The 26,984-nt window shown below is 41.3% G+C and overlaps 1 protein-coding gene across 1 annotated transcript in view; it reads left to right on the plus strand.

Moving 5' to 3' along the window:
- The window catches only part of LOC119652344 (collagenase-like), a 49,942-nt gene that overhangs the window by 12,267 nt on the left and 10,691 nt on the right, over positions 1-26,984 (plus strand). The window contains exons 2-3 of the mRNA XM_038056369.1: positions 26,073-26,248; positions 26,310-26,405. Of these exons, the coding sequence (XP_037912297.1) occupies positions 26,073-26,248; positions 26,310-26,405 (272 nt within the window). The remainder of the gene's footprint in view (positions 1-26,072; positions 26,249-26,309; positions 26,406-26,984) is intronic.

A 26,984-nucleotide genomic window follows, 5' to 3' on the forward strand; every position in this document is an offset into this window, starting at 1 on the left:
TATGCTATCATAGGCGGCTTTAAAGTCGATGAACAGATGGTGCAACTGTTGCAGAGAGAAAATCTGATCTATTGCTGATTTGCCTGGAGTGAAGCCTCTTTGGTATGGGCCAATGATGTTCTCGGCGTATGGGGCTATCCGGCCTAGCAAGATAGAGGAGAATATCAGCAACGTGATACCTCTATAATTGCTGCACTATGTGATATCTCACTTTTTATGTATGAGACAGATAATTCCGTAGTCAGCCTGATATTATAACGTGGGAACGCCGACTTGAGTAGCACTTGAGGAAACAGCATTTTAAATGGTAATACAATTATCATCAGAATTCTCAGAAGGAATACTTATGGTGTCATTCGTTCAAGCAGCCAGTTAGCTCACCTGTTGTTGAACAGCAGTTGAGTTTTTTAAGCTATAAATGTTGAAACTACGTGTCGCGTTTCTCTAATCCTGCGAGAAATGGTGGACAAGCGAAAGTAAAGGAGTAGGCCATCAATGACGAGGTGATGGAAGCTGGGGAAATTCAAAAGTTTCTCACTATTATCATTACGATTGTGTTTCCACAGTCTCTATCCAAAAAGCTGTTAAATTCATCGCAGAAGTTGTCATGAGTTTAAACAATAATATAGTCAGGTATAATCTGGCTATGTGTAAATCCTACTGCTATTAAAAAAGTTATAATGAGTAAAATTTTTCCATCTTATGTAGTATATCCAGAACACCCTGAGGACACGATGCAGATATTAGTTCTCCGTTATATGGGAAATTGCAGTGCTTCGTAATATGAGTAGTGCGAATAGCTGAGTGGTTAGAGCAATAGGCTGTCGTACGGAAGGTCGCGGTTCAAATGTCATTGGTGGCAGTGGGATTTATATCGTTATTTAACGTCGGACACCAGTCGACTCAGCTGTGAATGAGTACCTGAGTCGAATCAGGGTAATAATCTCGGGCGAGCGCAATGCTGACAACATTGCCTCCTGCATTGTACTGAAGTGTACCGTTACGGTCTTGCTGACAACATTGCCTCCTGCATTGTACTGAAGTGTACCGTTACGGTCTTGAATGAAGTGCTCTAACACACTTCAAGGCCCTGATACAATATGAATTGTTGCGCCAACGATTATTATTATTATTATCTTGTAGTCCAAATTTTGTCAGAAACCGATGGTCAGGTCGTGAGAGTGAGAGTAAATATCGGCAACAGTTCATGTACTGTGGGAACAGTACCAAGCACAGTGCCGCAAGTGGGAGGGAAGTACAATGTAGAGTGCGGCCATTTCACTTACCCTTAACTCTTAGCTTATATTGGATGAATTTTTGCTTTGCTGAAGTTGGAGAAAGCGAATATTCCGGGCAATAGCATCATTGCCGATAGTGTGCATATTTTAAAAATCAATCAGAAAACCGAGACGTTGCGGTGGCGTGCAGACTGAAGTTACCTATCTCTCGTCCTTTCAGAACCGGGTTTGGGACCGGCTACTGCAGAGTTGTTATTATTTTTGTTACTGCTTGAATATCAGTTTGAAACTCCTTAGCTATTTGAGATATGTATGTACACTTACGACATTTGCGGATAGTGTGCAATTTAGATGCATATGTTTCTATGTTTTCAGTTCGAGCGTCAGTCAATTTTAGTGCATGGTTTTCAAGTTTTCAAAATCAGGTTAATTTGGAACAAGTTCTACACAGTAATAATGTATATTGAGAAAAATGAACGAAAAACAATCTAATAATCTAACAAAAGAAACTCAAACTAGAATTAATATAACAAAATACATTGTTGAAAAGTAACATGTAGGTTGTCGTGAAATGGTGAAAAACCCGGCAAAGTTAACTGTATCTTGTTGACGAAAAAAGAAGTGAAAAGAAATGTCCTAACCTAATTCTGTACTTTATATCTTAAAAAAACTAGTTCGGAACTTATAGCTGATTTGATTAGAATCCGTGTTTCTTAGAACTGTGTATAAAAATTTAAACTTAGATATAATTGAAAAATTTAGTTCTTTTCTTAGCTTCAAATTTAAATTTATTCTTAAGCCAAATACAAAAGAAAATAAAGCTAATAAACTAGATAATATGTATATTTAACGATATGATTATTTTTATATTTTATAATTTTCTTTTCGCATTGATGAAATAATATATAATAATAAATATCCAATTGATAACGACCGGAGGTGAAAGTAACACCCATATAATGTTTGCATTATTTACATAGTCCCACCATGAAACAAATGACAGCACGGCCGCAGCTAGTCAGCATCCCGGAGCCACCAGCACCAGGATTTCTTCTTTTTATCTCACTGAACATCAATTGTTCTGGCTTTGGAGTATCTCCGGTCGAATCACGGAGCCTCCCCCATAATTATATATATGATAAATAATCGGGTCACCGGCAGAATCAAGAACTAAACCCTTCCTATCCAGATACACGAAAACTTCGGGAGTAATGTCTTGAGTGTTTCCTCGAATTACCCGCCATTTGAGAAGAATGGCTGCGGAATCCAAAGTTTCTCGCCATGCGAAGTGGATGGCCGTATATGATTCCGAATCAATCTAACGATAACTGTGTTGATTTTCGGCACAGTAGCAGCTGCATACATGACCTCATTAGTTACATACATGTTCATAATTTGACGAAATATTCCTGTTAAGCCCTGTGCAAGCGGGCAGACATTTCCGTTCAAAGATCCTTATTTTCCCCATCTGGTTAGCACTCCAGTTAAACCAAATAGGACACCCGTAGGTGAGTACCGGTCTAACCAAATTAAGGTAGCAAACAAGTTAAGTAATTCGCCGGCAAATACTGCAAAAAGTGTGGGCGTAGTCATTGTTCCTTGCTGTAAACTAACTACTAATAGAGAATTCCATGTTTTGATTCTCTATTAGTAGTGGGATTTCCATTTGTGAGCATTTACCGCACATAATGCCACAAAATCAATCAAAAAATCATCGCCACGAGGTGATTGGGAAACTCGTTCTTCAAGAGCCTGAAAATCAGGTCATCCAACCAGACGGTATCAAAGGACTTGTCCGTGTCTATAAGGCAAGCCCCTATCCGCTCACCATTGTTAATCTGCCAGCAAATGTCAGACGTTACCTTCGTTATTGAATGTATTGTCGAATGCCCAGATCGAAATCCGAATTGCGTATTCGATAATAGGTCCTTCCTGTTGATATGCCATTCAATGCTTTTATCATAATACTAAAACCTCAAACACATTGCTGATGTCAGGCAGCAAACCGATTGGGCGGTAGCTCCGAGGACTTTATGAATCCATTTTCTTTAAGATCTTCTTTAAGATCGAGAAAACTCGGGCTTTCTTACATTGTCCAGGAAGGAAGCAATTGTTCAATAAATCGTTGAGCAGGATGAAATAATTCCGAATAACAATTTCCGGTAAATGCCTGGGAACTATCATACTTAGGCAATGCCATCTATACCGGCTGATCTCTTATTGTTTACCCGTCTAAATATGGAGGTTATCATAATTCCCTACATGAGACAAAGTAATCAAGCAAATTATCACTCGGTGTGAGATCAGTCTGCATGGGAAGACTGAACTGGAGAATTGTAGTGACCTTTAGGCTGCTTTTCAAATAATGGACATCTTGTTTCACAATTTCCAAAAGTGGTGTTGGTCCTAAGTTCTTGGCCGATGCACCGACATAAAGTGCTCTCCTATAAGCTCGATTTTGAGATCAGCATCATCCATCACCATGTAATTGCCTTGCGCATCAGCAGTTACACTATTAGTGTCTATACCTAAGTAAATATGGTGTTCAGAAAAAAAACATATACATCTTTGTAAACATGGCGTCTGAATCGTTTCGTAGTTTTAACTTCTTCCGCCATTGGCAGTTCACTAGATAAATTGGTGGATAAGATTCCGCGCAATCTCAAGGAATGTTTTGAATTACACCAATCTGGGATGATGATAGTCCCCATATATCCGATAGATTTGTTGATGCCAGTGAGTAGGAGGTTTTTCACTTTTTAAGCAATTGGTACCCTTTCATATTACTTCGAGGTTTAATCTTGAGGACGACTTGTTCAATTGTGTCAAGTTCTCCAGCTTGAGAAAGTTTGGAAGTGTTTCCTCTTTGCTCGAGTAGCTGTCACCTAGCGCAATTGTACTATCGCTTTCCCCATCACGAGGTGGGCATTCCTCTCGATATCTCCGAAAAAACCTCTACTGGAATTTGTTCCAATCTGATTGTTTAAAATTTAGCTTGTGAACGCCGCTATCCATTGCCAGAAGGCGAACTCTTCATCCATCAAATAGGACCTCAATAAGAATAGTGTTATGGCCTCTATGGTAATTAAGAGTCTGTAGTTTCTATTAAGGATTTCTAAAATTAAAGTTCAGGCGCGCGTTAGCAATGCACAAATCCAGATAGGAATTTGCCACGGGCCAAGTTGGACTATCTGATCCGTATAGTTCGCATTTATACTCTATCTGCTATTGCTCTATTCAAGATTTGAGGAATACCCCTATGGAATTGTTAGTGGTGTTTAGCCACAGGGTATGCCTACCGTCCAAATCGCCAGCTGTAATATAATAATTATGCAGCCTATTTAGTTCGAGTATCGTATGGCGCAATTGTTTGCCGCGATCGTTTCCTGCGTCATTAGACTGTATAAATTCCCTCCTCCAGACAGTGAAAACAGAATATAAGATTTCCATACATTCAAGGGTTTCCAAATCAGGCCTGCTAATATGCCTGAAACGATAATGACAACCCACATGCATTCCGGTACCACTTCCCCCATCACAAGTTCGTCAATCGTACCTTACGAATTCAAAATCCTTGAATGTTATCGAATGCCTGAGGTGGGTTTCTGAAATCAAGGCAATATCAAACTGTTGCCTGGCAGTGAAATCAAGGAGCTCCGCTGTTCGGTGGATTCCTACGATGAAATTCACATTAATCGCGATGATCCAGAGAAAATCCAGCGGTACCGCTGTGACTGTAGACATACCGGCGGGCATGATTTTTGTGAAAACATTTTGATATACTGCTTATTTTTGTATTGTGTTCGTGGAGTGTATGCTGCATGTTTTCACACATGGTTAGTATTTTATTGAGGATGGTGCTGCACTACTGCCTAGTGACTTTAACACTGCAGTATGTAGAATATCCACGGTACAAAGCCGGATGAACTCCGTTTCTGCAGATTACACAGCAATGTTTGCCTTGCCCTGGGTTTCAGTCAGTGAAAATTCGGCTGCGGCATGGCCTTTTCTGCATTTTACACATCGCAAGGTCATTTGGCAGTTCACTGCCAGCGCTGGCATCTTCGGCACTGGGTTGAATTGCTTGGTAAATAAGCGACCTGATGCCGACCAGATCGCTTGTTTGCCTCTACGGGCTTACCTGCACGAGGATGATACGGCAGATTTCATCTTGCCAAAATGGATCGAACTAGAACGTGACACTGACTTGATCTGAGTTCCCTTCTTCAGGGGCACCTCATCGGGGTCTTCGTCCGCATCCAAACCTTGCAAAAGAAGGTTTGTGCATTCTCTTCATTTGGAGTGTAGGTAAAGTGAGAAGTTTTCACTCGCTCGAGTACCAGCCTTGCTTTCTTGTAATCCGCTATTTGTCTACATTTGATTTGGACTCTTTCGGCCCCACCTATACGATAATAAAATTTAAGATTCACCACCGAAAATTTGCTCGCTCTTAAGGCAACTTCACTTTGTTCCTGGCTGCCTTTGGAGACGACAGGCCCGCCTCCCCAGCCATTAGCTGCTTCGTAAGCCTACCTTTTTTCACAATAAATACTGACATTTGACTTCTTAGATCTTCGAGGGTCTTTCTTCTTTCAAGGTTGACTATCCTGACTTTGGCTCCTTTAAGATCTGGATCCTCCTCGTTGCGGACGTTCGAGTGCCTCCAGATCTTACGGTGGGGGGCCGGTCTATCCCGCTACCTGTTCGCCTCTCATTCCCGTCAAGCAACTCACAAGTCAAAAACAAATTTTTTGATAAAATTTTTCGAGGAGAAAGAAACTTAATGCATTCATATACGTATGTATGTTCGTTGTAGCGTATGAAGTGCATCGGAGATATTCAGAGGTGTTTGCGAAAAGGCGCGATATACAGGCTGAATATATATTGATACACTAGTAAACACTAATATACCATGTTTGTTTGCCCAGGGTAGGCATCATATGTAATTATGGCTTAACTATGCACGTATAACTTGAAATTTGGAAATATACAAAGGAATATTTTCAAAATTTTATCCATGCATAAATGGAAACTGCATGTTCAAAGTGTTTCATACATACAAGAACACAAAACCTTTCATACCCTAAACGTCCAGCTTTCAATATGTCAACTTTTAAATAGTTGAGTATTTATTAATCGATTTGCCACGTTATGACCATAGCAGTACTATCTATTTAATCAAGCAGACGCAACGTGTTAGGTATCTCCAGTCGAAGCTGATAATACATAATTGTGATCCAGAAATGAGGTTTAACAATCTCTGACAGAGTGAGATATCGCTGAAACCAAAAGCATCTGAACTGGGGTGACTGGGGTGATTGATTGATTGACCTATTTTTTAGATGCCAGTCTCTTTGAGGTGGATGTTCTTCCTTTGTATTATTGTGAGATATGAATATTACTAACTCGATTAAGCAACTAATAATCGTCTGAAAAATGAACCGATAACACATGGGCCAGAGCAGCTAATATTTTTGTTATATAAATCATAATTTGAAGCCAAAACTTCATCTTTTTACAGCTTGAACTTGTCATTAAGAAATAACCGGTTTTACAAGACAAAATACTTACTTCTACTAAATATTGAGAAGGTTATTCATGCCCTGAAAAGCTTATCTCCTCCTTACGGAGAATATAAACCACCTTTTCCATCGCTACTATCCAAAGAAAGGAACCATGATCCGATCATTCCACTTGCACAATTTCCGCGTTTCCATTTCCTTGCTTCCTTGACAAATGCGAGACTATTAAATAAGTGAGACAACATCCAAGTACTTAATCATCCTCAGGGCACGTTACTTGACGTTAATTGGCACAATTGTGCTGATAGTGGTAATGGAGTGGCAAGGAGAGGTCAAAGTATTTTATTTATTATCCTTTATGTCGAAGTTTATCCAATCTCTGGCACGGTACCACATCTTCTTCTTAATTGGCAACATTGCCAGAAGCGTTGAAACTTATGGACGGGAGGAGTCGGTGGCTGTAACGATAAGGAGTCAAATGTTTCATGAAGAGAGCTTACAATTTCTATAATCCCAAGGATAGTGGCTACAAATCTTGGTCAGCTTTTTGTTGACAGACATGACAGAAGCCGGTAAAAGTTTTTCTACAAACGAAGCAAAGAAATATTGAGTGGAATTAATTTAATCGTTGGGGTCAGATAAGATGTATTCCACCAACTTAGTTTGGCGAAAGCTTCCTTGTGAAGGTACATATGTTGTCTTTGCAGAAGCAATAATTTATTTATCATGTAAGTGAAAAAACTTTTTCGATTCAATATTAGGGAGTTGAAGGGAAACAACTAAGACCGGAAAATAATTTCCTTTCCTGCAGCCCGTTCTCTTTTCTATTTCTATGACCCCCACATACATAAATTACAGGATAAATAGACGATATCCTGCGAAAATCATGAATTACTTCCTGTTTACTCCACGAGGAGCGAGTAATTTACCCTGAAGTCGAAACTTTCCTAAACCATATCCGCTGGCAATTGAATATTTTATTGATGTCGTCCATATTTCTCACAATAAAAATACAGATCTCCAGGACATGAAATGTGTTTTCTTCGGATAATGCACTCCATCGTTATGCTTGTGGCTTTTCAACATTATTTTTCGGTAATTTGAACGAGTGAAATATGTCGGCTAACAGTTGAAGTTATCACTGCGAAGAGGAGATATCCCGGAGAACCTGTGAATTATTGTATGTATGTATATCCACTCGTTAGTTCTGCTAGGGTTAGTGCTACTTTCCAGTGATCGAAATCCTTTGCTTCCTGCCGTTGAAGCAGTTCTTGGCGACTGCCTGGCTCGTTGGATTTTTTCGTTGTTTGTCACGAGGTGGATTTAGTATTTAAATTGGTTGGTGGCATTCTCAGAGCAATCGAGCATGTTGAAATCATGGCAGTTTCTGTTAAGTTTAGTAGATGAAATGCAGCTTTAGTTGCTTATGTGCAGCTATGATATCATAAGTATGTTCACAAATAGGAATACATAAGTATGTACCACATGAAAAACTACTGACGTTTATAAGGAATTAAAAATAGAAAGACTACTAACTTCTAGAGAATAATTTTGATATGCTCGTGCTAGAATTTCGCAGTCAGACAAACCATCCACGCTTTTTCTCTATATTTACATTTCCTCACGATGTTATGTGTTTATTGGTCATTAACTTCTAATTTGCTAACCAGACATGATCTACATCTGTTCCGGCACATCATTCTAAGGAAAATTAGCATAATTTTCACGACCATTAAAATTTCTAATGCATTATCACATATATCTCGCTTTGATTTATTGCTTGAACTAGAGAATTCCATGTCTTTTCAACTGACAACATTTTGTTTGAACTAAATAAATTTTCCTCTCAAAAATAATAGCCAAAAGACTTTCAATGTGTTTATGCTAGAATAAAAAAATAAAGAGAATAAAGTAAGAGGCGCAAATATGATTTGGTTAGGTTAGTTATCCCAAAATTAAGTCAATCAAAATATTTATAATTTTCGAGATGGATTTTGGTTACAATTTTTTTTAATAAAGATTCCTTTTCCTCCTCTTCTGTTATATTTATGTCTGCGAACTCGCCAACTGTATTCTTCTTTCCACTGTTCCAAACTGGTTCATTCCATAATCCAGAAGGTCGGACGCAGCAACTCAGTAGTCTCGATGAGGCAAGGCTACAGCCAAAAATGAAAGTCGAATCGATTACCAGAAAAGTACTAGAAAATTTTATTTGGCACGGGAGAACTGCTATAGCTTTCGGGTTGCAAGCAACAGGAAGCTGGAAGTAAGGTACATTCTTGATAATCCGGCACATATGGGATTACGCAACCACAGGTTTATCGAAAAGTTCCCGCTTACTACGGAGTACTCTTTTACTGTAAAAGAAGTCTACTATGAGGTGATGATATGCACTAGCGCACGTTTTCAGTCTCTCAAGACATTCCCGTACCAGTTTGCGGTTCACGTGGTTGGCCTAAGTGTTATCATCAGCGCTTTGTTGTCGGCCAGAATAGCAATGCTTTGCCTTCTACAGTTCCTTTGGAGGTTGAAAGTAGAACGTCTCTCTATGGCGTATATTATCGCCTGGAATATACTAGTGCGCTTACCCATTGGTTCAAAGTGTGCTTACCCATTGGTTCAAAATGCAATTACCCGCTGATTCAAAGACCAGTGGTTTAAGCTGTAGGTTGACGCAGTTTTCCCTGTTACTCCAACACGGTTCAAAATTTAAAGCTTCTTATCGAAATAAAACATGGTTGTCATGTTATCTCTTGGTATCAGTAATACGGGTTACCGTCTTGAAAGAATATAAATTTCCCGATTGCACCTGATATAACGCCGGGACCCCCAAATAAAGAGGAAGCCTTAAAAAGTGACGGAACTGACGGTACGGGGACGACAGTTCCAATACTCTGTAGTGCCTCTGTTTCGGAAAAAAATCCGCAAAGAAGAAACAACCGCAGTTCCCGCTGAGAGCACTGTCAGGGCCAGATGGATCACGGATAAACCATTGCAAAGCAAACTAGGGAAAAGCGCAAAGAGGAAGACGTACCTCAAGGAGACTTTATCCAATTAGTTACCAGGGCCCAAAAAAAGAAAGCAAAAAGGGACAAAAAGAAAAAACTCGCTACGCTGAGACTATCTATCCAAAAACAAGTAAGCTGCAGCCCAAAAGTCAGTCAGACAAAAGACTAGCAAAAGAAATTGTATAAGCTCTGCTCATTAAGCCAACGGAAGGCAATACAATTGCGGGACTCCTTTGTGTAATCTGCTCCAAGATGAACCCCGAAGACAATGGAGCAGAAGTCTCTTCCATGCGGAAAACGAAGAGTGGCGTCCTCGTCGAACTAGGCCCGAAGATGACTAGGAAGAGTATGTCCCGTGAAGCAGTCAAGGGGCTACTGGGGAAAAGGCTCTCTTTTCTAGATTCGCCTATGTACTCTCTAGAAATTCATGATTTTGACTGCCTCACAGAGAAGGTCGAAGTGTAAAAGACAATAAAGCATGAGTGTCCAGAGGTTAGAGGTCAGCAAGCTGCAAGCACAGCAGGTAGATCAGCATGCAACTAAATCGAAAGCTGCGTTCTCTGCATGGCGCGTCTGGTGGACACGTTGCACACACTGCATGGCGGAGTGTGTCCGATCTCTAGAACGGAACTAGAAAGGCTACGACGCGACTAGCATGATCCGTACCCTACAAATTAATATGTATCGCTGCGGAAGTAAAAGCTGATCTAGTGCTAATTAGCGAGCTATACTGGAACAAGGACCCAGCTTCATGACATCACGATTTATCGGGTAGCAACGCCACCCAGGAGGGTTCAAACATCGATCTTTCAACTTAAGTGGACTCAGTCCATAGTTCGCCTTACATACAACCATGTACATGTAGTGCGTATCCGCCGCTGGAAGTTTTCTAGATAATATTTCGTCCACGGCAATATTACAATAATTCAATGATCTTATTTTATTTTTCCTCGAAAGATACGATTTCAGCACCAGCTTTACACGTCGCAGGAATTTGGACAGCAGAGCAGCCTTCTGATCGCCAATTCGAGAATGGGTTCCTTGTAGAATTCCTATTAACTTGCAAAAGTCTCCCTCGGTCACAGTTTTGATGTGGTCGTCAGCATATAATTTGGTGTCATCTAAGTACATCAAGTGTATCAGCTCACCCTTGGCATGTAGGCTATACCATGCCCTCTAGCATCATTTAATAGCCATGAAAGGAAGTTCAGTGTCATGCAGAACCAAAAGGGACTCAACGAATATCCCTGCAAAATGCCTCTTCGTATATGGATGGGCTTTGAGGTATTGGCACCGTAACTGGAGAGACCGAGAAACTCGCAAGAGCCTTTTGGAAAAGGTGTATTGATATCTGCGCTCTGCAAGACACCCGATGGTCTGGTGCCGAAAGCTGCGACATAGAATGCAAACGTGGTAAAAATGGATATAAACTTCTCTATTTTGGTACAGCACACACTCAATAGGGCTTTGCCATTGCCATGAAAGAAGCCGAGCGATTTAATTATATCAGCTGATCGCAAAACTTACTTCGTCACCGCGTACGCGCCATACACTGGTCGACCTGATCTCAAGAAAGATGCCTTCTGGCAACTTCTCGATGCAAAAACCTGAACACATTGCCGGCGACCTTAATGGTCCTGTGGGTGAAAAGGCAGATGGTAACAGGTGCAGAATGTTCAAATTACCATCCAATACCATTACTCCCGTACCATGAAAATTTTCGAACGCATTTTTGGCAACCTTATTCGCGAATTCGTTGAAATAACCGTGAATCAAGCTGGATTTGTCAAGAACTGTGGACGCAATACAACAGGCTGCGTGGTTACTCATGGAGAAACATCGTGAGAAGCATCGCCCTTTTTACATTGCATTTGTGGATCTAGAGAAAGCGTTTGATCGTGTGCCACACGAACTCATCTGGTATGCTCTACGAGAACACTCAGTGCCAGAACAACTCGTGGGCTGGGTTCAATTGTTCTACCACGATCCGAAAAGTAAAGTTCGAAGTGTGGCGGGTGTATCACAACCGCTTCGTGTCTCTGTTGGTGTTCATCAAGGTGCGCCCTGTTACCACTCCTCTTTGTTTTTGTTGTTTTCCTATTATCTAATAGCAAAAATGATCTCAAACAACTTGCCCAAAAATATGAATAAAACTGAATTTTTGACTATCGATCCCCATGAAATAGGTACAATTGCTGGTGTTCTTTGTGATCGACGTATCAACGAACGTCTCAAATCTAAAATTTACCACAATGTCGTCCGTCCTGTCGCTTTCTATGGTTCTGAGTGTTGGCCGTTTATAAGAAACAATGAAGGGTGTCTTAATGTAATGAAGATGAAAATGAAAATTTTGCATTGGACTAATCGCGTGACATGTTTTGACCACATCCGGAATGAGAATATCCGCGATCGATATGAAGTTGCACCGATTGTGGGGAAAATAGCGAGGGGGACGTCTTCGATGGTATGGTCACGTAATTCGCGCTAACGAGAACTCATTCGCCAAGATTGGCCTGAACATCAAAGTCGGTAGAAAGCAATCAAAAGGCCGGCCGAAAACACAGTGATTTCATACGCTGGATAGAGATTTGCGGCCTCGCGATTGCATCCAAATCAGGCATTTGATAGAAATAATTGGTGAAACCGATCACGACGAGCTGAACGCGCTTGTGAACAGAAAAAAGGCTAAAGAAAAAGAAGAAGAAAGAAGACGATGAACGCACTGATAAGGAGGTGTGCCACCTGTCCATGACTGTCCCCAAAAACTTTATTAATTTAGGATCAATGCATCGCAGACGTAGGACAACGATTACAACTAAAGAGGTTTCTTTGGTATCTATCATAGTTGCTTGTCTTCCAACCGCCGAATCTAGAGTTGCTTTTTACAACCCCTTGACCCGACTCGGCAGTCCTTCGGCTCCTCGGACAGAATGTTGTCCTCGAGGTGCGGATTGACCCTAACACTAATAATAGACGTTTTGAATTTGTAAAAGGTTGGTAGGTAACTAAACATTGTTGAGTATACGGGGTCCTATACCTGTTGTTTTTCTGGACAAGGTAGTAACTTCTCGCTGTCAGGAAGGGTGGAAATTCCTCCGGCCGATTAATGATCTGATTTATGCCGTATGCCAACCGACCATGCAAACCGGTAAATTTTTTATACCAGAAATTCTGTACGTCCTGTACGTCTCCAGTTCTTTGGGCTGTCGACTCGTCGAATCTTCTCTTGAGTAACATCCGCAAAATCCATGCCCGGCAAAGTTGCATGGCGGGTGCCTTCGGCGGTGATCTACTCAACATGTTGGTCGGGTAGCCCCGAAAGCCCACCCCATATTCTTTCGCTTCCGTCACCGAAAATTGTAGTGTCTGGATACTCTGTCAGGAGTCGTTAAAAGATTTGGTAAAACTCCGTTGGCTCGTCGCGTGCGGTATATTCTGAATACGTCCGGAGTGACTGTGGAGTGTGTGGAGTGGTTCTTTTAAATCCTCTGCACTTTGTTTCTCATACGTCTGCTGACATTGTCGGTGATTATCTGACTCAGCAAAACAATTTCCTGCCTAAGTGAGTCACGCCGACGTTCCAGATGAATTTTCCATGGTGGATTTCTGCAGTCACTCAACCAATAACGCGAAAGCTAATCTTCTGACCGTGCAATCTAAAAGCCGCAATTGTACCACAATATACAAGTGATTGTAGTTGCAGCAGTGATGTATCAGCACGCAGCCGAGGTGCAATCTCATCATTGTTTAGAGATAGAGCCTGGGTATACCTGGTCTATGCAAAGGATTCATTTACGAAAATTCTATACACGCTTTGTGGAATTCGTCCTGAACCTCAGTGGTGAGTTTAGTCGGACGGTGAAGCAGAGTGCTTCGGCGAGGACTAAAACCGTTGCCTGCAGTGCGGCTTGGTGTTATTGATGCCATCGCCTCGACCCCCATTGACTCTTGGTCACCAGTTTCCGCGATGATCTTATGTCGAACACATTCCTTGATGTTGGCCGGGATTGTGGCGCTGCAAATACTGAAGCAGTACTGGTTTGCGACTCGCTGGACAGTCACGGGCGCGAATTGCAGGAAACGCTCGACGAATCTCTGGTTCAACAAGGGACGATGGAGTACAACGTCACCTTTATTTCGTAGTAGGATCCATTTCATCAACAGCCTACGGGAACCTGCAAACAGCTGCAGCAGGCGGAGCAATGCTCCTGGTCGTCGTGGCGTCTAGACTAGTGGTTTCGACACCATGCTGTCCATTACGGGAGCCCAACCCAGTCACCAACTCAGACGACTCCCGCCGGTTATCCGCACGGATTGCAAGTTTCTCCTCTTTCTCATTAGGTAGATTTGCATTTTATACCTAATTACCAAGAGGAATGATGGCTTCCTCAGTCAGTAATCAACAAGACTGCAAAGCTCCTGCACTTTCCCCCACCTACCCCCCAAATCTGAAGAGTGGGAGTGGGAGTAGAACAAATTCTCGAAGCCTACCCCAGGTATAATATCAAAATCATACACGGCCGCCGGTTTCCATAGCTTGCATAAAAACACCAATATTAACGGATTGCGGATTATTCAGCAGTGTCGCACGAAACGGTTGTTAGGAGTATCTGGTTTGAATGAAAAGCAGTACTCAAACAAGCGTGGGCCTCGCAAGACGGGACCATTTTCAATCAAATTGAACACGTGTTGATTAAATCGCCCCAAATCTCGATCTACAACTTTTACACCGTTGTGCATTGCTCCTACCTAGGGTCGAAAATCACAACTGATAACAGTTACGATGGTGAAATTCGCGCAGGGTTGTTGACAGTCAATAACTTACAAAAACTGTTTCGCTCGAAATGTTAGACCATAGGGTCAAAGGTTTTCTTATACAAGACAACAATCTTGCCTCATGTATTCCTCAGATGGTGAGAGGGGTTCTTAACAAGAACCCTTAGCCGGGTTCAAAAGTAAAATCTTTCGAAGAATTTTTTATCATCTACAAGAGGATGGACGATTCTGTAGCCTACATAACGATGAAATCAATGAGCGGTACCATGACGTGATTGTGTGTCGTCAAGCCTGGAAAGTCTAAATATAAGGGCAGCATTTATGGTAGAAAGAAAAGGCGTGACAGACGCTACCTCATGTAGGGGGATGGCTTAGATTAGGAGGCCAGACAGCTTTTAGGGATATCGAATTGGTGGACCTGGGCGCAAAACCGAGATGCCTGGAGTTCATTATTAAGGCAAGTCTAGACTGGATGCTGGTTGTTGCACACTTGATGATGATGATCACTACGCACATATTGATCCATACGTATGTCTCGTCTCTTTGGCTAATATATAAGTAACTAAGGACAGCTAAAAAGGTCAAAATCAGTTATTTGAATACGGCTATCGTGTACAAATATGAGTTTTTCGTATCTCAGCCCGTTCACTTTATTGTGGAATTAATGTATATTACAATACATATAGGGCATGTACGATGCCTTTCATATCAGCTGTAATGCTTTTGCTAAGTTTCGTAGATTTGGAATGAATTTAAGGAAGTCACTTACTATGGGTAAAAGGACTCAAAGACCACACGTTTTCATCAAATATCGTGATAATAGATTCAGCCGTTCCGGAGTAAATTGAGTGTGACAGACAGACAGGAAGGCAGACTTACGGACAAACATATATTAAATCGATTTTAATAAAGTTTTGTTTCACAAAAAACCATAAATAAAGCATGACCGCTTTAACATTATAATTATGGGAATAATATTGTGAGATTTAAAGTTTATTAGATGATGTCTTCGAAGAGGCGCACGGTCCACACATTCCAAGATTCAAATGAGTAGTTTAGAAATTGTGCTGGTCTGATTCGGTGGTTTTGGCTTTCCTTTCATCTAACGTAAATTATGAAATAAATATTTCAAACAATTTATTTGATGTAAAAGATTAATTTTGTCTTCCGATTGAATGTCTGCGTGGGATCACAGGAATTGCATTCCAACCTTATTTCGTCACAAAGCTTGGAACTTGGCACAATAACTTATACATACATAAATAAAACAATGTTCTGAAGAAAACATTTCGAAATGTATGAATGAAATGAATTTTGCGTAGGATGCCAAAATATTTTCATTTCGATGACGGAGCCAAGTCAAAATATGAATGCCCTACGCTGCACCGTAAGCATCAAATATGCACACTATGCATGAGTATATAACTATGTATGTGCACATGTCTAAAAATATCCTTCACTCGTGCGTGATAGTTTTCCGAACGATGTTGTTTTCCCAGCATCTTTCTGATAAGTCAATAAATTAATATCGGAATAGCATACATTCCTGAAACATTTATCCGATTTCTATTAATAAATATAATTCATACGAAACATAAGGATACCCCTTCTTCCCTCGAATTCACACTGGACAGCAAGTGTTTTATTACGTCCTGTTTCCATGTGGAGTTCGAACTATTGGGGGAGGAGGAGGTGAAACCATGCGCTGTATCTGTTCATGTTCTTCGGTCAGGCCATTAATAATTGCCTTCGAAATTATGTGAGGAGTCTTAGATATAATCTCACTACTTAATGAACACTTGTAACTGAGCAATTAACTAGCGAAGAGAGCATTAACGTCTCGAAGACATGTCCAAGATGTTTGCGAACTCGGCACATGAAAGCGGATCGAACATTAGAAAATATGGTTGATAGATTGGACGATATGGACGCATAGGAATTCTGTTGTGACTTTGTGTTCTATGTTTTTGAAAGGAACAGCCAGCATTTTTTTGGTTTACTCGTATGTAAGACACTGGGAATTGAATGATAGAAGTCAGGAATGTTTTCTTCATGTCTATAATGAGTTAGTTCTGAGATGTAGTATTTTTACGGTTGAAATAATAATTACGTTTGTTAATGTAAAGAATGTGAATACTTTCTATTGAAGTCTTAGAAGTATTCTAAAACCACAAGTGCTTAATTGTTCAGGAAAATGTGCTAAATCCTTCTACTTTTAATAGCACTCTCATTTAATAGTTAGCCAGTTGCTCGTAAGGACCAGCACGCGAGAGTGAAATGCATGTTATTTTTCACTCTGCGGAAAACTTCGAAAAGGTTCCGGAAATTCTTACTTCCCAGGGTACTAACCTTCATATGATCCATTTTTGAACATGGTCTTAATAACAGAAATAATTATGAGAGGCATATCGGTTAGCCCTTCCCGGTAAGTAAATTTTAGGGACTATCGTTGTCAATAATCAGCGCCGTTGCCTCACTGGGGTTTTAGGATTATGATAATGAAGATTTTATATGTGGCATAGTGAGTCAAGCACCTACGTGCTACTGTTGACAGTTCCTGGTAATATAGTTCAGTCCCTGGCAAGACTTTCCGGGGAAGCGTTCCTTTCTCTTCTATTGTTCTGAGCCAGATACTTCAAAGGTATCACACTGGTCAGCTATCTTGCGATACTGGATTCTATTGTATGGCGTAGTAAAGCATGGACGTGCCGCCCTTTCTCATTGGTAAGATCTATCTATTGTTACTTATCACTATCACATCATTTATTTAGTGCGATCTTGAAAAATAGGACAAACCTCTGTTTATTAGAATCATACAGAAGAAATTATCAACAAAAATAAATGTGTTTATGAATGCCTTATATTCTACAAACGAAAAGGAATACCAAACTCTCTAGCCCAGAAAGAGTGTTCCGTGCACCAAGAAAAGGTGGGAGTAAGTTGTCCTTCATTTAGTCTGCTCCAACATAAAATAGATGAGAGCTTAGGGTATCGTCAACAGCAAATCTAGCTCGGACTAAGCTTTGGTCTGAACAATCACATCATGCTTTGCAAATTATAATAGAAGCGCTACTCCTGCTAACCGCTTCAATCATGCTGCTTCCAGGGCAGAGATGGGATCTATACAATTGATTTGCCCGTATATCCTGCAAGATGTCACAATCTCGACAGACATGAGATTTTATCCAATGCTAGCGCGAAGTACCAAGCATTTAGGCCCGGATTTCCCTATTTTCACCCACCCACCCCGATTTCCTAATGAATATATTCTCTTATGCAAACCGATACCGCCCTCCAAGCACTTGTGGCCTGACAGTCGCAACAACAGGAGCAAGATATCAGCAGACAATCGAAACGAAAGTTCATAATTGATTTGATCAAGAATTCTTAGAGTTGCTGGAGATGCATTAAGCTTGCGAATACTTGTTCGATGCAAAAATTCATTTCTAACGATTCTATTCAAGTTCAATTCATTGTGAAACTCAACGGAGCAGTCGTCTCCGCTCCCATTGACTCTCCTCTCCTTTTGTTTCGCGTGGTGAAGTGCTGTTTACCACGAGTTTTTTGCAGTAGATTCTACGACTAGTGTAACGGCTTTTGAGGCCTTTCCCAGGTGACTGTAGATTCTAGCCTGCCTTAGATCTGTTTTTGACTCTTGCATTACATAGTTAGGACCTTTTCAAAATTTCTTGACAAATAATTGAAGAATGAAGGCCCAGGAGCGCCCGCGTGACTCTCCGCAAGATTCCACTGGGTTCTAAGAAATCCTAAAAAAGAAAAAACAGTGGTCAAAGCCAAACTGGTGGCAAATGGCCCAAAAACTAAAAAGGCTACTAATCCGAGACTAGCGGAAAGTTTATCCTGATACTGCTTTGGCGACCTTGTTTCCAACCCAGTTTCTAAACTTGCACTCAGTGAGCCAACGGCTACCGTGGCTAATTCTGTGGCTGCAGATGAGGTCTCTGTCAACCCCCCCGGCCTAAAGTTATTACCACTAATCACTCTGAAATCTCCGCACTCACCTCTAGCCTCGACACTGACAACGTTTTCTGTCAGAAACTGTCCCTCCACCTTCGCAACCTGTTCCGGTGGAAGCTCCAAACACGGCTTCCCAAAATTTTGTGGATCAGGATAATACTTTGGTTTTTTATGATCTCGTAACCCGGAGGAAAAGTTATCCGGTCTTAGTGGAAAGAATTAAGATTGCAGCAACGATTCCTCTTAATTTAAACTCACAGCAGTTACATCATAAAGTCAAACGGCCTAATATTCAGAACATGTTTCACTCTGTACAGGCCAGTTGAAGGACTGTAAAAGCCCTCTTCAAGGATCCTGCTAGTGCTAATGGTTTGGTCCGGGATGATCGTTTGACTTCCCTGGGTTTTAAAGCCTTTATACCTTTCAGATGTGTCTACAGATATGGGGTGATCAAAAACATCCCCCGTCCTGACATGCAGACGATTATAAATGGGAATCTTCGGTAAAAACGGTTAATGCTGAGATGCTAACTCGTAGAACTCGTTAGTCGCTGCTCCCTGCACGGCTCGAATAGCTATGATAGGTTCCTTCCCTCTCTTGAAGTTCCAGTACCAAAAGCACCATTCTAGACTCAAATAGGTTGCCAGAGGCTTAGTCAAATTTAGTAATGTTTTAAAGTAGATAAGTCCGGACTTGATGCAGCAGAAGTCCCCAGTAACAATACTTTCCAATGTTTTTAAACCAACGCCCCTGTCTATGAGAGTCCTTTTTTATGTTGTAGTTACGAAGCAGTAGAGAGAAATTGGCAAAATATTGCTAATGGTCAATGAAACTGTTATGAGATCAGATGATCAGAAACTTAACAGTAAGGTCTATGACATCGTGAAAACACTTAATTAAACTGACTTGGAATGTGATCACCTAATTTCCCTTGGTAGCATTAGTGGAGTTTTTCAGTATAATATTTAAAGCCAAAGCGCAAATAAATCAAACATAGAATATTACGATAATAGCAAAAACTTCGATATTCTTGCCCTGCAAGAAACTTATACTGTTAATCATTCTCCCATCTCAAAGTTTATTTCAGGTTTTAAACTAAAAGCAAAGTTTTGGGGAAGACAGTTATGGTGGCATCATTTTGGCGTTCCTCAAGCCCATTCGTTTCCGCCAAGTCAATATGTTTCAGATTATGAAATTGTCATAGCTGAAACATTCAACCTTGCTTCTAATTTCGTGACCGTGTCAGTCTATCTCCCTCCCTCCTAATGCTAGATCTATACACAGGTGCTAAATGTTTCTCTTAAATTTAAGATTGATTCAAATAGGTTAAAGCAGCAGATCAGCAACTTAGCGACTGTGGAAGATGGTTGTTGCTGATGCGAAGCGGAATTGTGCGTGTGCGTGAATTTTGGTCCGACTTATCTGTCACAAAAGATGTCAAATCCTTCCGGAAATTCGTGAAGGGTTTTCGTGGTTACCTTAGCGACAACTCCCCACATTGGGATCCTAAGAAGAACCTTGAATATCTTGATTTTCAGGCTGGCAGTACAGCCCCCTCTCCCTCTCTTCCGGATATGGTTAGATATCCTACCGTTTCTCAACCCTTCTCTCTAGTAGAGCTAACTGCTGGATTCCTGTGGCACAAGCATGCCTCAGCCTCAGGCATGGATAATATTGGAAACATTCTCTGCGTTGCTATAACTTCATCTGGTGCGGGTTGGGTCCTCCCTGGAACAAGTCTATTATTCGGGTGGTACCCATGCCACAAACAGTTAAGGAACCAGAAATTTTGACTAGTTACCGCCCAATTAATCTCACTAATGTGATTGCCAAACCGCTTAACTCTATGTTCAAGGTTCGTATCAATAATTTCATTTATTAATACAAAGTCCTGCCTGCTAACTGCTATGGTTATTCGGCAGGCAAATCTACGTTTGTTTGCATTAATGATTTCCTTTTACACATTTCCATAGCAAAAGCCACTGGAGACAATTGGTTATCGACCTTCTAATGTTTGCAAACGCAGGTAAATGCGTTTGTTAATGAATCCCGAAGATTGGGCCTACCAATCAACATAACAAAATCTCAATCTATATCATTCAAGAGGAGCAGGGTAACACCCCCCTAAAATTAATAATCTCAAAACCACTTGAACTTCTAAAACTGTAAAGGCAGGCAGGTTGATTAATTTTTCAACTGGTTTTTCTTCTGGTTGCACACCCCGTAAAACCATCAATCTCAATACATTTGTTGTACGATCCATTATAGAGTATGCCGCTACGTCCACTATGAATCCGCCAAAATTTTTTGAAAACAAGCTCAACTCAATATCTGCTTGTATCCAGACAAGATGTCTGAGGCTGATGAGAACCACCCCAGTGCACCAAATTTTTGCTTTGGAAAACAAGCCGCCTCTCCGTTTCAGAAGGCCTCTCCTAGCAGCCAAAGAATTTCCTAAATTGAAAGAAGGAAATCCCAAAACCTATCATTTGGTGATTCAGAATCTGACTGTTGAAAATAGCAGCTTGTTTGACACTGTAATTCGCAATATTATTCCCGCAACCTCTAATAAGATTCAGGTTATACTGTCGTATGATTTGGGGACCACATGTGGCAGAACCCAGCCGGGGGCTGCCTATGGCAGGGCGGCGGAGAGCCTCAAATCAAGGGGTTTTCTGGTCCCGGCGTCTGATGCTGCATTCGTGGGTGGTGGATCTGCCTGTGCGGTGGTTTTTCCGGATGGGACGCAAGTCTCAGTTTTTCCTTCGATGCCAGTTCAGTTTTGGCGGCTGAACTTTTTGCTGTGCTTCAGCGCATCAGGGTGGATTTCAGGATGGGTGAGGATAAGGTCGCTATCATTACAAACTCCTACCTACCTACGCCATCGCTCCATCTCAGGTAGGGTTTGCCTCGCTCTTTTTCTACCATAGATAGACTTTCGGAGCTAGATCATCCTCATCCATACGGCTTAGTTGACCTGCCCACCGCAACCTGTTAAGTCGGATTTTATCCTCAACCAGACGGTTGCAGTGTCGCTAATAGATTTCGTCATTATGTAGGTTATGAAATCATCCATCTTCATACACAGGGTCAAAAAATCTTCGGAGGATTCTTCTCTCAAATGAGGCAAGATTTCGCATTTTTTTTTGCTAAGAACCCAGGTCTCCGAAGAATATATAAGGACTGACAAGATTATAGTCTTGCACAGTAAGAGCTTGGACCTTACAGTGAGACATTTCGAGCGAAACACTTTTCGTAAGCTGAAATAGGCTATTATCGGTTGTGACTTCTGACCTTAGAGAGGAGAAATTATCAACGGTCTCAAAGTTGCAGTCTCCTATCTTTATTCTTCTCGTTCTTTCCATTTGACCAGTGCGGTTTGATGTTGAGGTTGGCTGGTTCTTGGTGCTGACGTTGCCACCACATATTTTGTCCTTCTTTCATTGATGTGCAGCCGAAGATGTTGCTCTACTTCCGCGATCTGGGTGAAGAGAGTTTGTACGCCTCGCGTCGCTCTTCTCATGATGTCGATATCGTCAGCATAGGCCGGGAGTTGGGTGGACTTAAAGAGGATCTCCCGCATTTATTTCAGCATTACGGATCACTTTTCATAGGGCAAGGTTAAAGAGGACGCATGATAGGGTATCCCCTTGTCTTAGACTGTTGTTGAATGGTCTCGAGAGTGATTCTGCTGCTTTTATCTCTCCTCGCGCATTATGACTACGCTACCACAGGCGGCTTTAAAGTCGATGAAAAGATGGTGCAGTTGATGTCCATAGCCCAACAGTTTTTCCATCGCTTGCCGCAGAGAGAAAATCTAATCGTTTGCTGATATCTCACTGGCACGCTGTCCCACACATTGAGCATCAATTGGTCGCCTCCATATTTGACCAATTGAGTTGTCATTCCATCGGTTCCTGGCGACTTATGGTTTTTAAGCCTGTGGATTGCAAGGACTGTTTCTTCTATGCTTGGTGGTGACACCATTTGTCCGTCGTCTTCAGCTGACGGTACTTCCAACTCGCCGATATTTTCGTTGTTGAGCAGCTCATTAAAATGTTCAACCCATTGCTCCAATATGCTCATTCTGTCAGAAATCAGATTTCCTTCTTTGTCTCGGCAGAATGGGCATCAAGGTGGATAAGGCTTCATCCTGCTGACTTGCTGGTAAAACATCCGTGCCTGGCGCGTCGCTGCCTGTACTTTTCGAGTTGATCGGATTTAGTAACAAACCTCGGAAAAATGCTATGTGTCCACCTCAGTCGAAGGGTTCTTGACGCATGGACGGTGTCAGGATGTAAGTAAGTTAGTCCGAGCACGCTACATATTGGTACCTTCATTGGAAAGACCGAGTAACTCCATTGAAAACTGCACTCTACAAGAAACCCGATGGTCGTGTGTCATAAGCGCGAACATGAACGCAGTAAAAATAGCTATAAATTTCTCTATTTTGGTAGCCACACACTCAATATGGTGTTGGCATTGCCAGCTCAGAGGGTTTGCGTGATGCCATTAAAGAAGTCGAATGATTTGATGACCAGCTCATGAAGCTCACCATTATATCAGCTGATCGCAGTATTCACTTCTTTACCGCGCACGCACCACAGACAGGCGGACCTAATGCCGAGAAAAATGCCTTCTGGCAAATTCTCGATGAAAGGACTTGTAACGTGCCTGCTGACGATTATATTATCATTACCAACGACCTTAATGGTCACGTTAGTGAAAAGGCAGACGGTATTGGGTGCCATGGGGGAAAGGGGTTTGGCGTGCGCAATGAGGGTGACGTGCGTATAATCGATTTTGTGGACACCTATGACCTACATTTTATAGTGGGAACAGTAAAGCACAAATCGGCTATATTCTCATAAGGCGTCGACATTTTATCATCGTCACTGATTGGAAAACTGTGCCCTATGAGACTATCGCACCCTAACATCGGCCGTTGATTGCCGTCCTGCGAATTAAGCCACCAATAAAATAACGTGAGGAATGTACTGGCCTGCGGCGCATTGAATGGTGGCAATTTCGTGACAACAAAGCATTAATGAAATCACTCACACGATTACCGACCATTACGAATGTGGAAGAATCATGAAACCAAATGAAAGACACGATCCACAAAACGGCCTTTGCAACCTTTGGGGTCACCAAGCCGGGTAAGCGGTACATCAACCGAGATACTTGGCTTTGGAATGACGATGTTGAAATGAAGGTCCGTGAAAAAAAATGCCTCTACCACAAATTTCTCGACGATAAAACGCTGACCAATTTATAAGAATGCCAACCGGGAAACGAAGAAAACGATGGCTGTCACCTGAGCGGACCATTACAAAAATAAGTTAAGAAAAGGACTAGGTGTTTTTCCCTATACTATAAATATTATTTTTCTTCTGCAATTGTTTCGGAGACCACGTGCCTCCTTTCTCAGTGCTAGTTTCCAGATTAGGCACTGAGGAAGGAGGCACATGGTCTCCGAAACAATTGTATGCAGAAGAAAAATAAAAATATTTACAGTATAAGGAAAAACCCCTAGTTCTTTTCTTAAATTATATATTAACTGTAAAAAAAAACATGGACATTAATTTCAAATTACAAAAATCTTTACGATAAAGTGGACACCCGGAATGGCGAGAGAGATCTGTATCGACTTGCTAAAAGCCGTAAAGAACGTACAGGATATCGAACACTTCTGTTGGATTAATGACAAGAACGGTACTTTGCTTACCAACCGTCGAGCCGTAACGGATATATGGCAAGAATACTTCGAGCAGATGCCAACTGAAGAATTTGCTCATCCTCACTTCCACAATCATTGCCGCCATTTGGAGCAGTTCCCCCTGTCAGCGCAGCTGAAGTCGAGGAGGCAATAAAATAATAAAAGAGATGGGACCCAACACTGTGTGTGGAAGGAAGAACACCATCTGAATGGCAAGAAAAGACTACAGCTCCAATATAGAAAAAGAAGGGCAGCAGAATGTTCAAATTACTCTCCAATACCACTACTCCCGTATCATGAAAATTTTAGAAAGCATTTTTGAAAACCTTATTCGCGAATTCGTTGAAATAACTGTGAATCAAGCCGGATTTGTCAAGAACTGTGGAACTACTGACGCAATACAGGCTGCGCGGTTGCTCATGGAGAAACATCGTGAGAAGCATTGCCCTCTTTACATTGCATTTGTGGATCTAGAGAAAGCGTTTGATCGTGTGCCATACGAACTCATCTGGTATGCTCTACGACAACACTTAGTGCCAGGAGAACTCGTGGGCTGAGTTCAATTGTTCTACCATGATCCGAAAAGTAAAGTTCGAAGTGTGGCGGGTGTATCAAGACCGCTTCGTGTCTCTATTGGTGTTTATCAAGGAAGCGCCCTCTCATCACTCTTCTTTGTTCTTGTTATGGATACCGTCACACGGAACATCAAACATCCAGCGCCCGATACACTGCTTTATGCAGATGATGTTTTCCTAGCATCTTATAGCAAAAATGATCTCGAGGAACCTGTCCAAAAATGGAATGATCGCCTCATGCAACACGGTACCAGATTGAATCTAAACAAAACTGAATTTTTGACGACCGATCCCCATGAAACAGGCATTATCACTGTTAACGGCAGTGATCTGCCCAGAACTGAGCGATTTAAATACCTCGGATCAATGCTTAGGCCCCTATAGTAATGTGGGTATATGTTGCTATCATTAGGCCGAGGACTGCATGTTTGGGTATTACAGGTGTCATGTGCACGACACGGGGAAACAACGGAGTGAAGGCATAATATATGGGAAAAATAGGGTTTTGAAGCAGGAGCCTGCTTTTCGAATAAGAATGAGAAGGGGACAAAAGTAATCGAAAACGGATTTATGGGTTTGTACCTGGGCTGAGGTAGCTCCTGGTCGTTTCCTTTTCGCTTGGGACAATATCCAACTTGAGTGGTTAGCAAGCGATTGAAGAATGTAGAAAATCGTTCAAGAGTGTAGAAATTGATTGAAGTGAATTTGAAGATTCAATACGATGTAACTACTCTGAGAATCTATTCACTTTGTTATAGAGGGAAATGACATATTGGATAGCTTAGCAAAAGAAGGTACAAAAATTGATGAAAAGCTTCCCATAAGGGTGGATGGCAGAGCCTAAATGCGAACAGACATCTCAAATGAAGAATGCATCTACGGCTTTGATTTAGCCTCAAACCAAATAAATAATTTTTTGCCCCGCAGTTACTTGGGACCTTCATCTACTGTGTTTAGTCTTTTTGATCTAAACTGTTCAGAAAGGACAAACAATGGATAAGTGTCCTAAACTGTTGAATTGGTTTTGTTAGTTTGGAAGCTTAAGGTTTATGTTGAATGATTTAAATCGATATATGTACAAGTACATATGCATATACAGACGCAACTGCATGTGCGATGGTTTGTTGGTAGCCATTGGATAATTTTCAACCACGAAGTGCTCTTAACGGGATTGCTCATAAAGGGCTAGCTTGTGCCCTCGATTTTCGCTAATAAGTGTCACTCTTTCGCCTTTATTGATAAAAATTCTTTTGCAGAAAGGATGATGTTGAAGTATTTCTCGGAGCTTACATTTTCCTGGATGAACTGGAACCTTTCCGCATCACAATTATAGTGCCCAGCAAATCCATCAATATGTTTAACAAATATAAGCCTTGCGCTCAATTTGACAATATAGCGCTTTTAAGTCTCCCAGTTGCAGTTGAGTTCAATCGTAAATAAGTTTAGACTTGCCAGCAACAACTTGATCATACCTAAAAGATTGCCTATTTCAGAGTACATTTCGCCAGTAAGCTTGCCACCAATCGGGGATACCAACAAGAGATACGATAATCATATACTTACTGTCAGCGGTTGGGGCGTGAGAAGACGTGAGTATGATATATTTACCATATTTAGGTATATAAGCTCGCTTTAATGTATTTTGTGGATATGTTCATTAATATCATATTTTCCTAGAACTTACAGTTTACTTATTTGGAGGTATCAAAAGGCCATTATACCCTTGCGATATTTTATACAAAAATAGTCTAAAACTGAAAGACATTCTTAGGTATTTAGTGATCTATGTCCTTGGCATCGTTACCAATAGGAGTAACGGTTTGATACTTTTTCGAATTATCATCGGTTTGATAAATTTTAAGTGGTGTAATACCTAGCTAAATTTGCACAAATTTACGCCTTCACAAATGAAGTTAACATTTTCTCAAATCAAGTTAACGAGTTCACCCAGATCAGGTCTTTCATAAAATAAAATGCCACAACCAATCACAACGAGCCGATCCCGCTTGTGAACGGGACAGGAGGGAGGGGAAGGTTGAAGAAGAAGAAAAAGAAAAAGAAGTTAACGACTTTCCTAACGAAAGTAACATATTTCCAAGTTAAATTGCAGAGTGCGGCAGCATAACTTCCTTTTTTAAAATGCGTGCCACTCAGTTAGTTGATGTCAT

The sequence above is a fragment of the Hermetia illucens genome, chromosome 3 (genome assembly GCF_905115235.1).
Source record: "Hermetia illucens chromosome 3, iHerIll2.2.curated.20191125, whole genome shotgun sequence".
In the NCBI taxonomy this organism is placed as follows: Eukaryota; Metazoa; Arthropoda; class Insecta; order Diptera; family Stratiomyidae; genus Hermetia; species Hermetia illucens.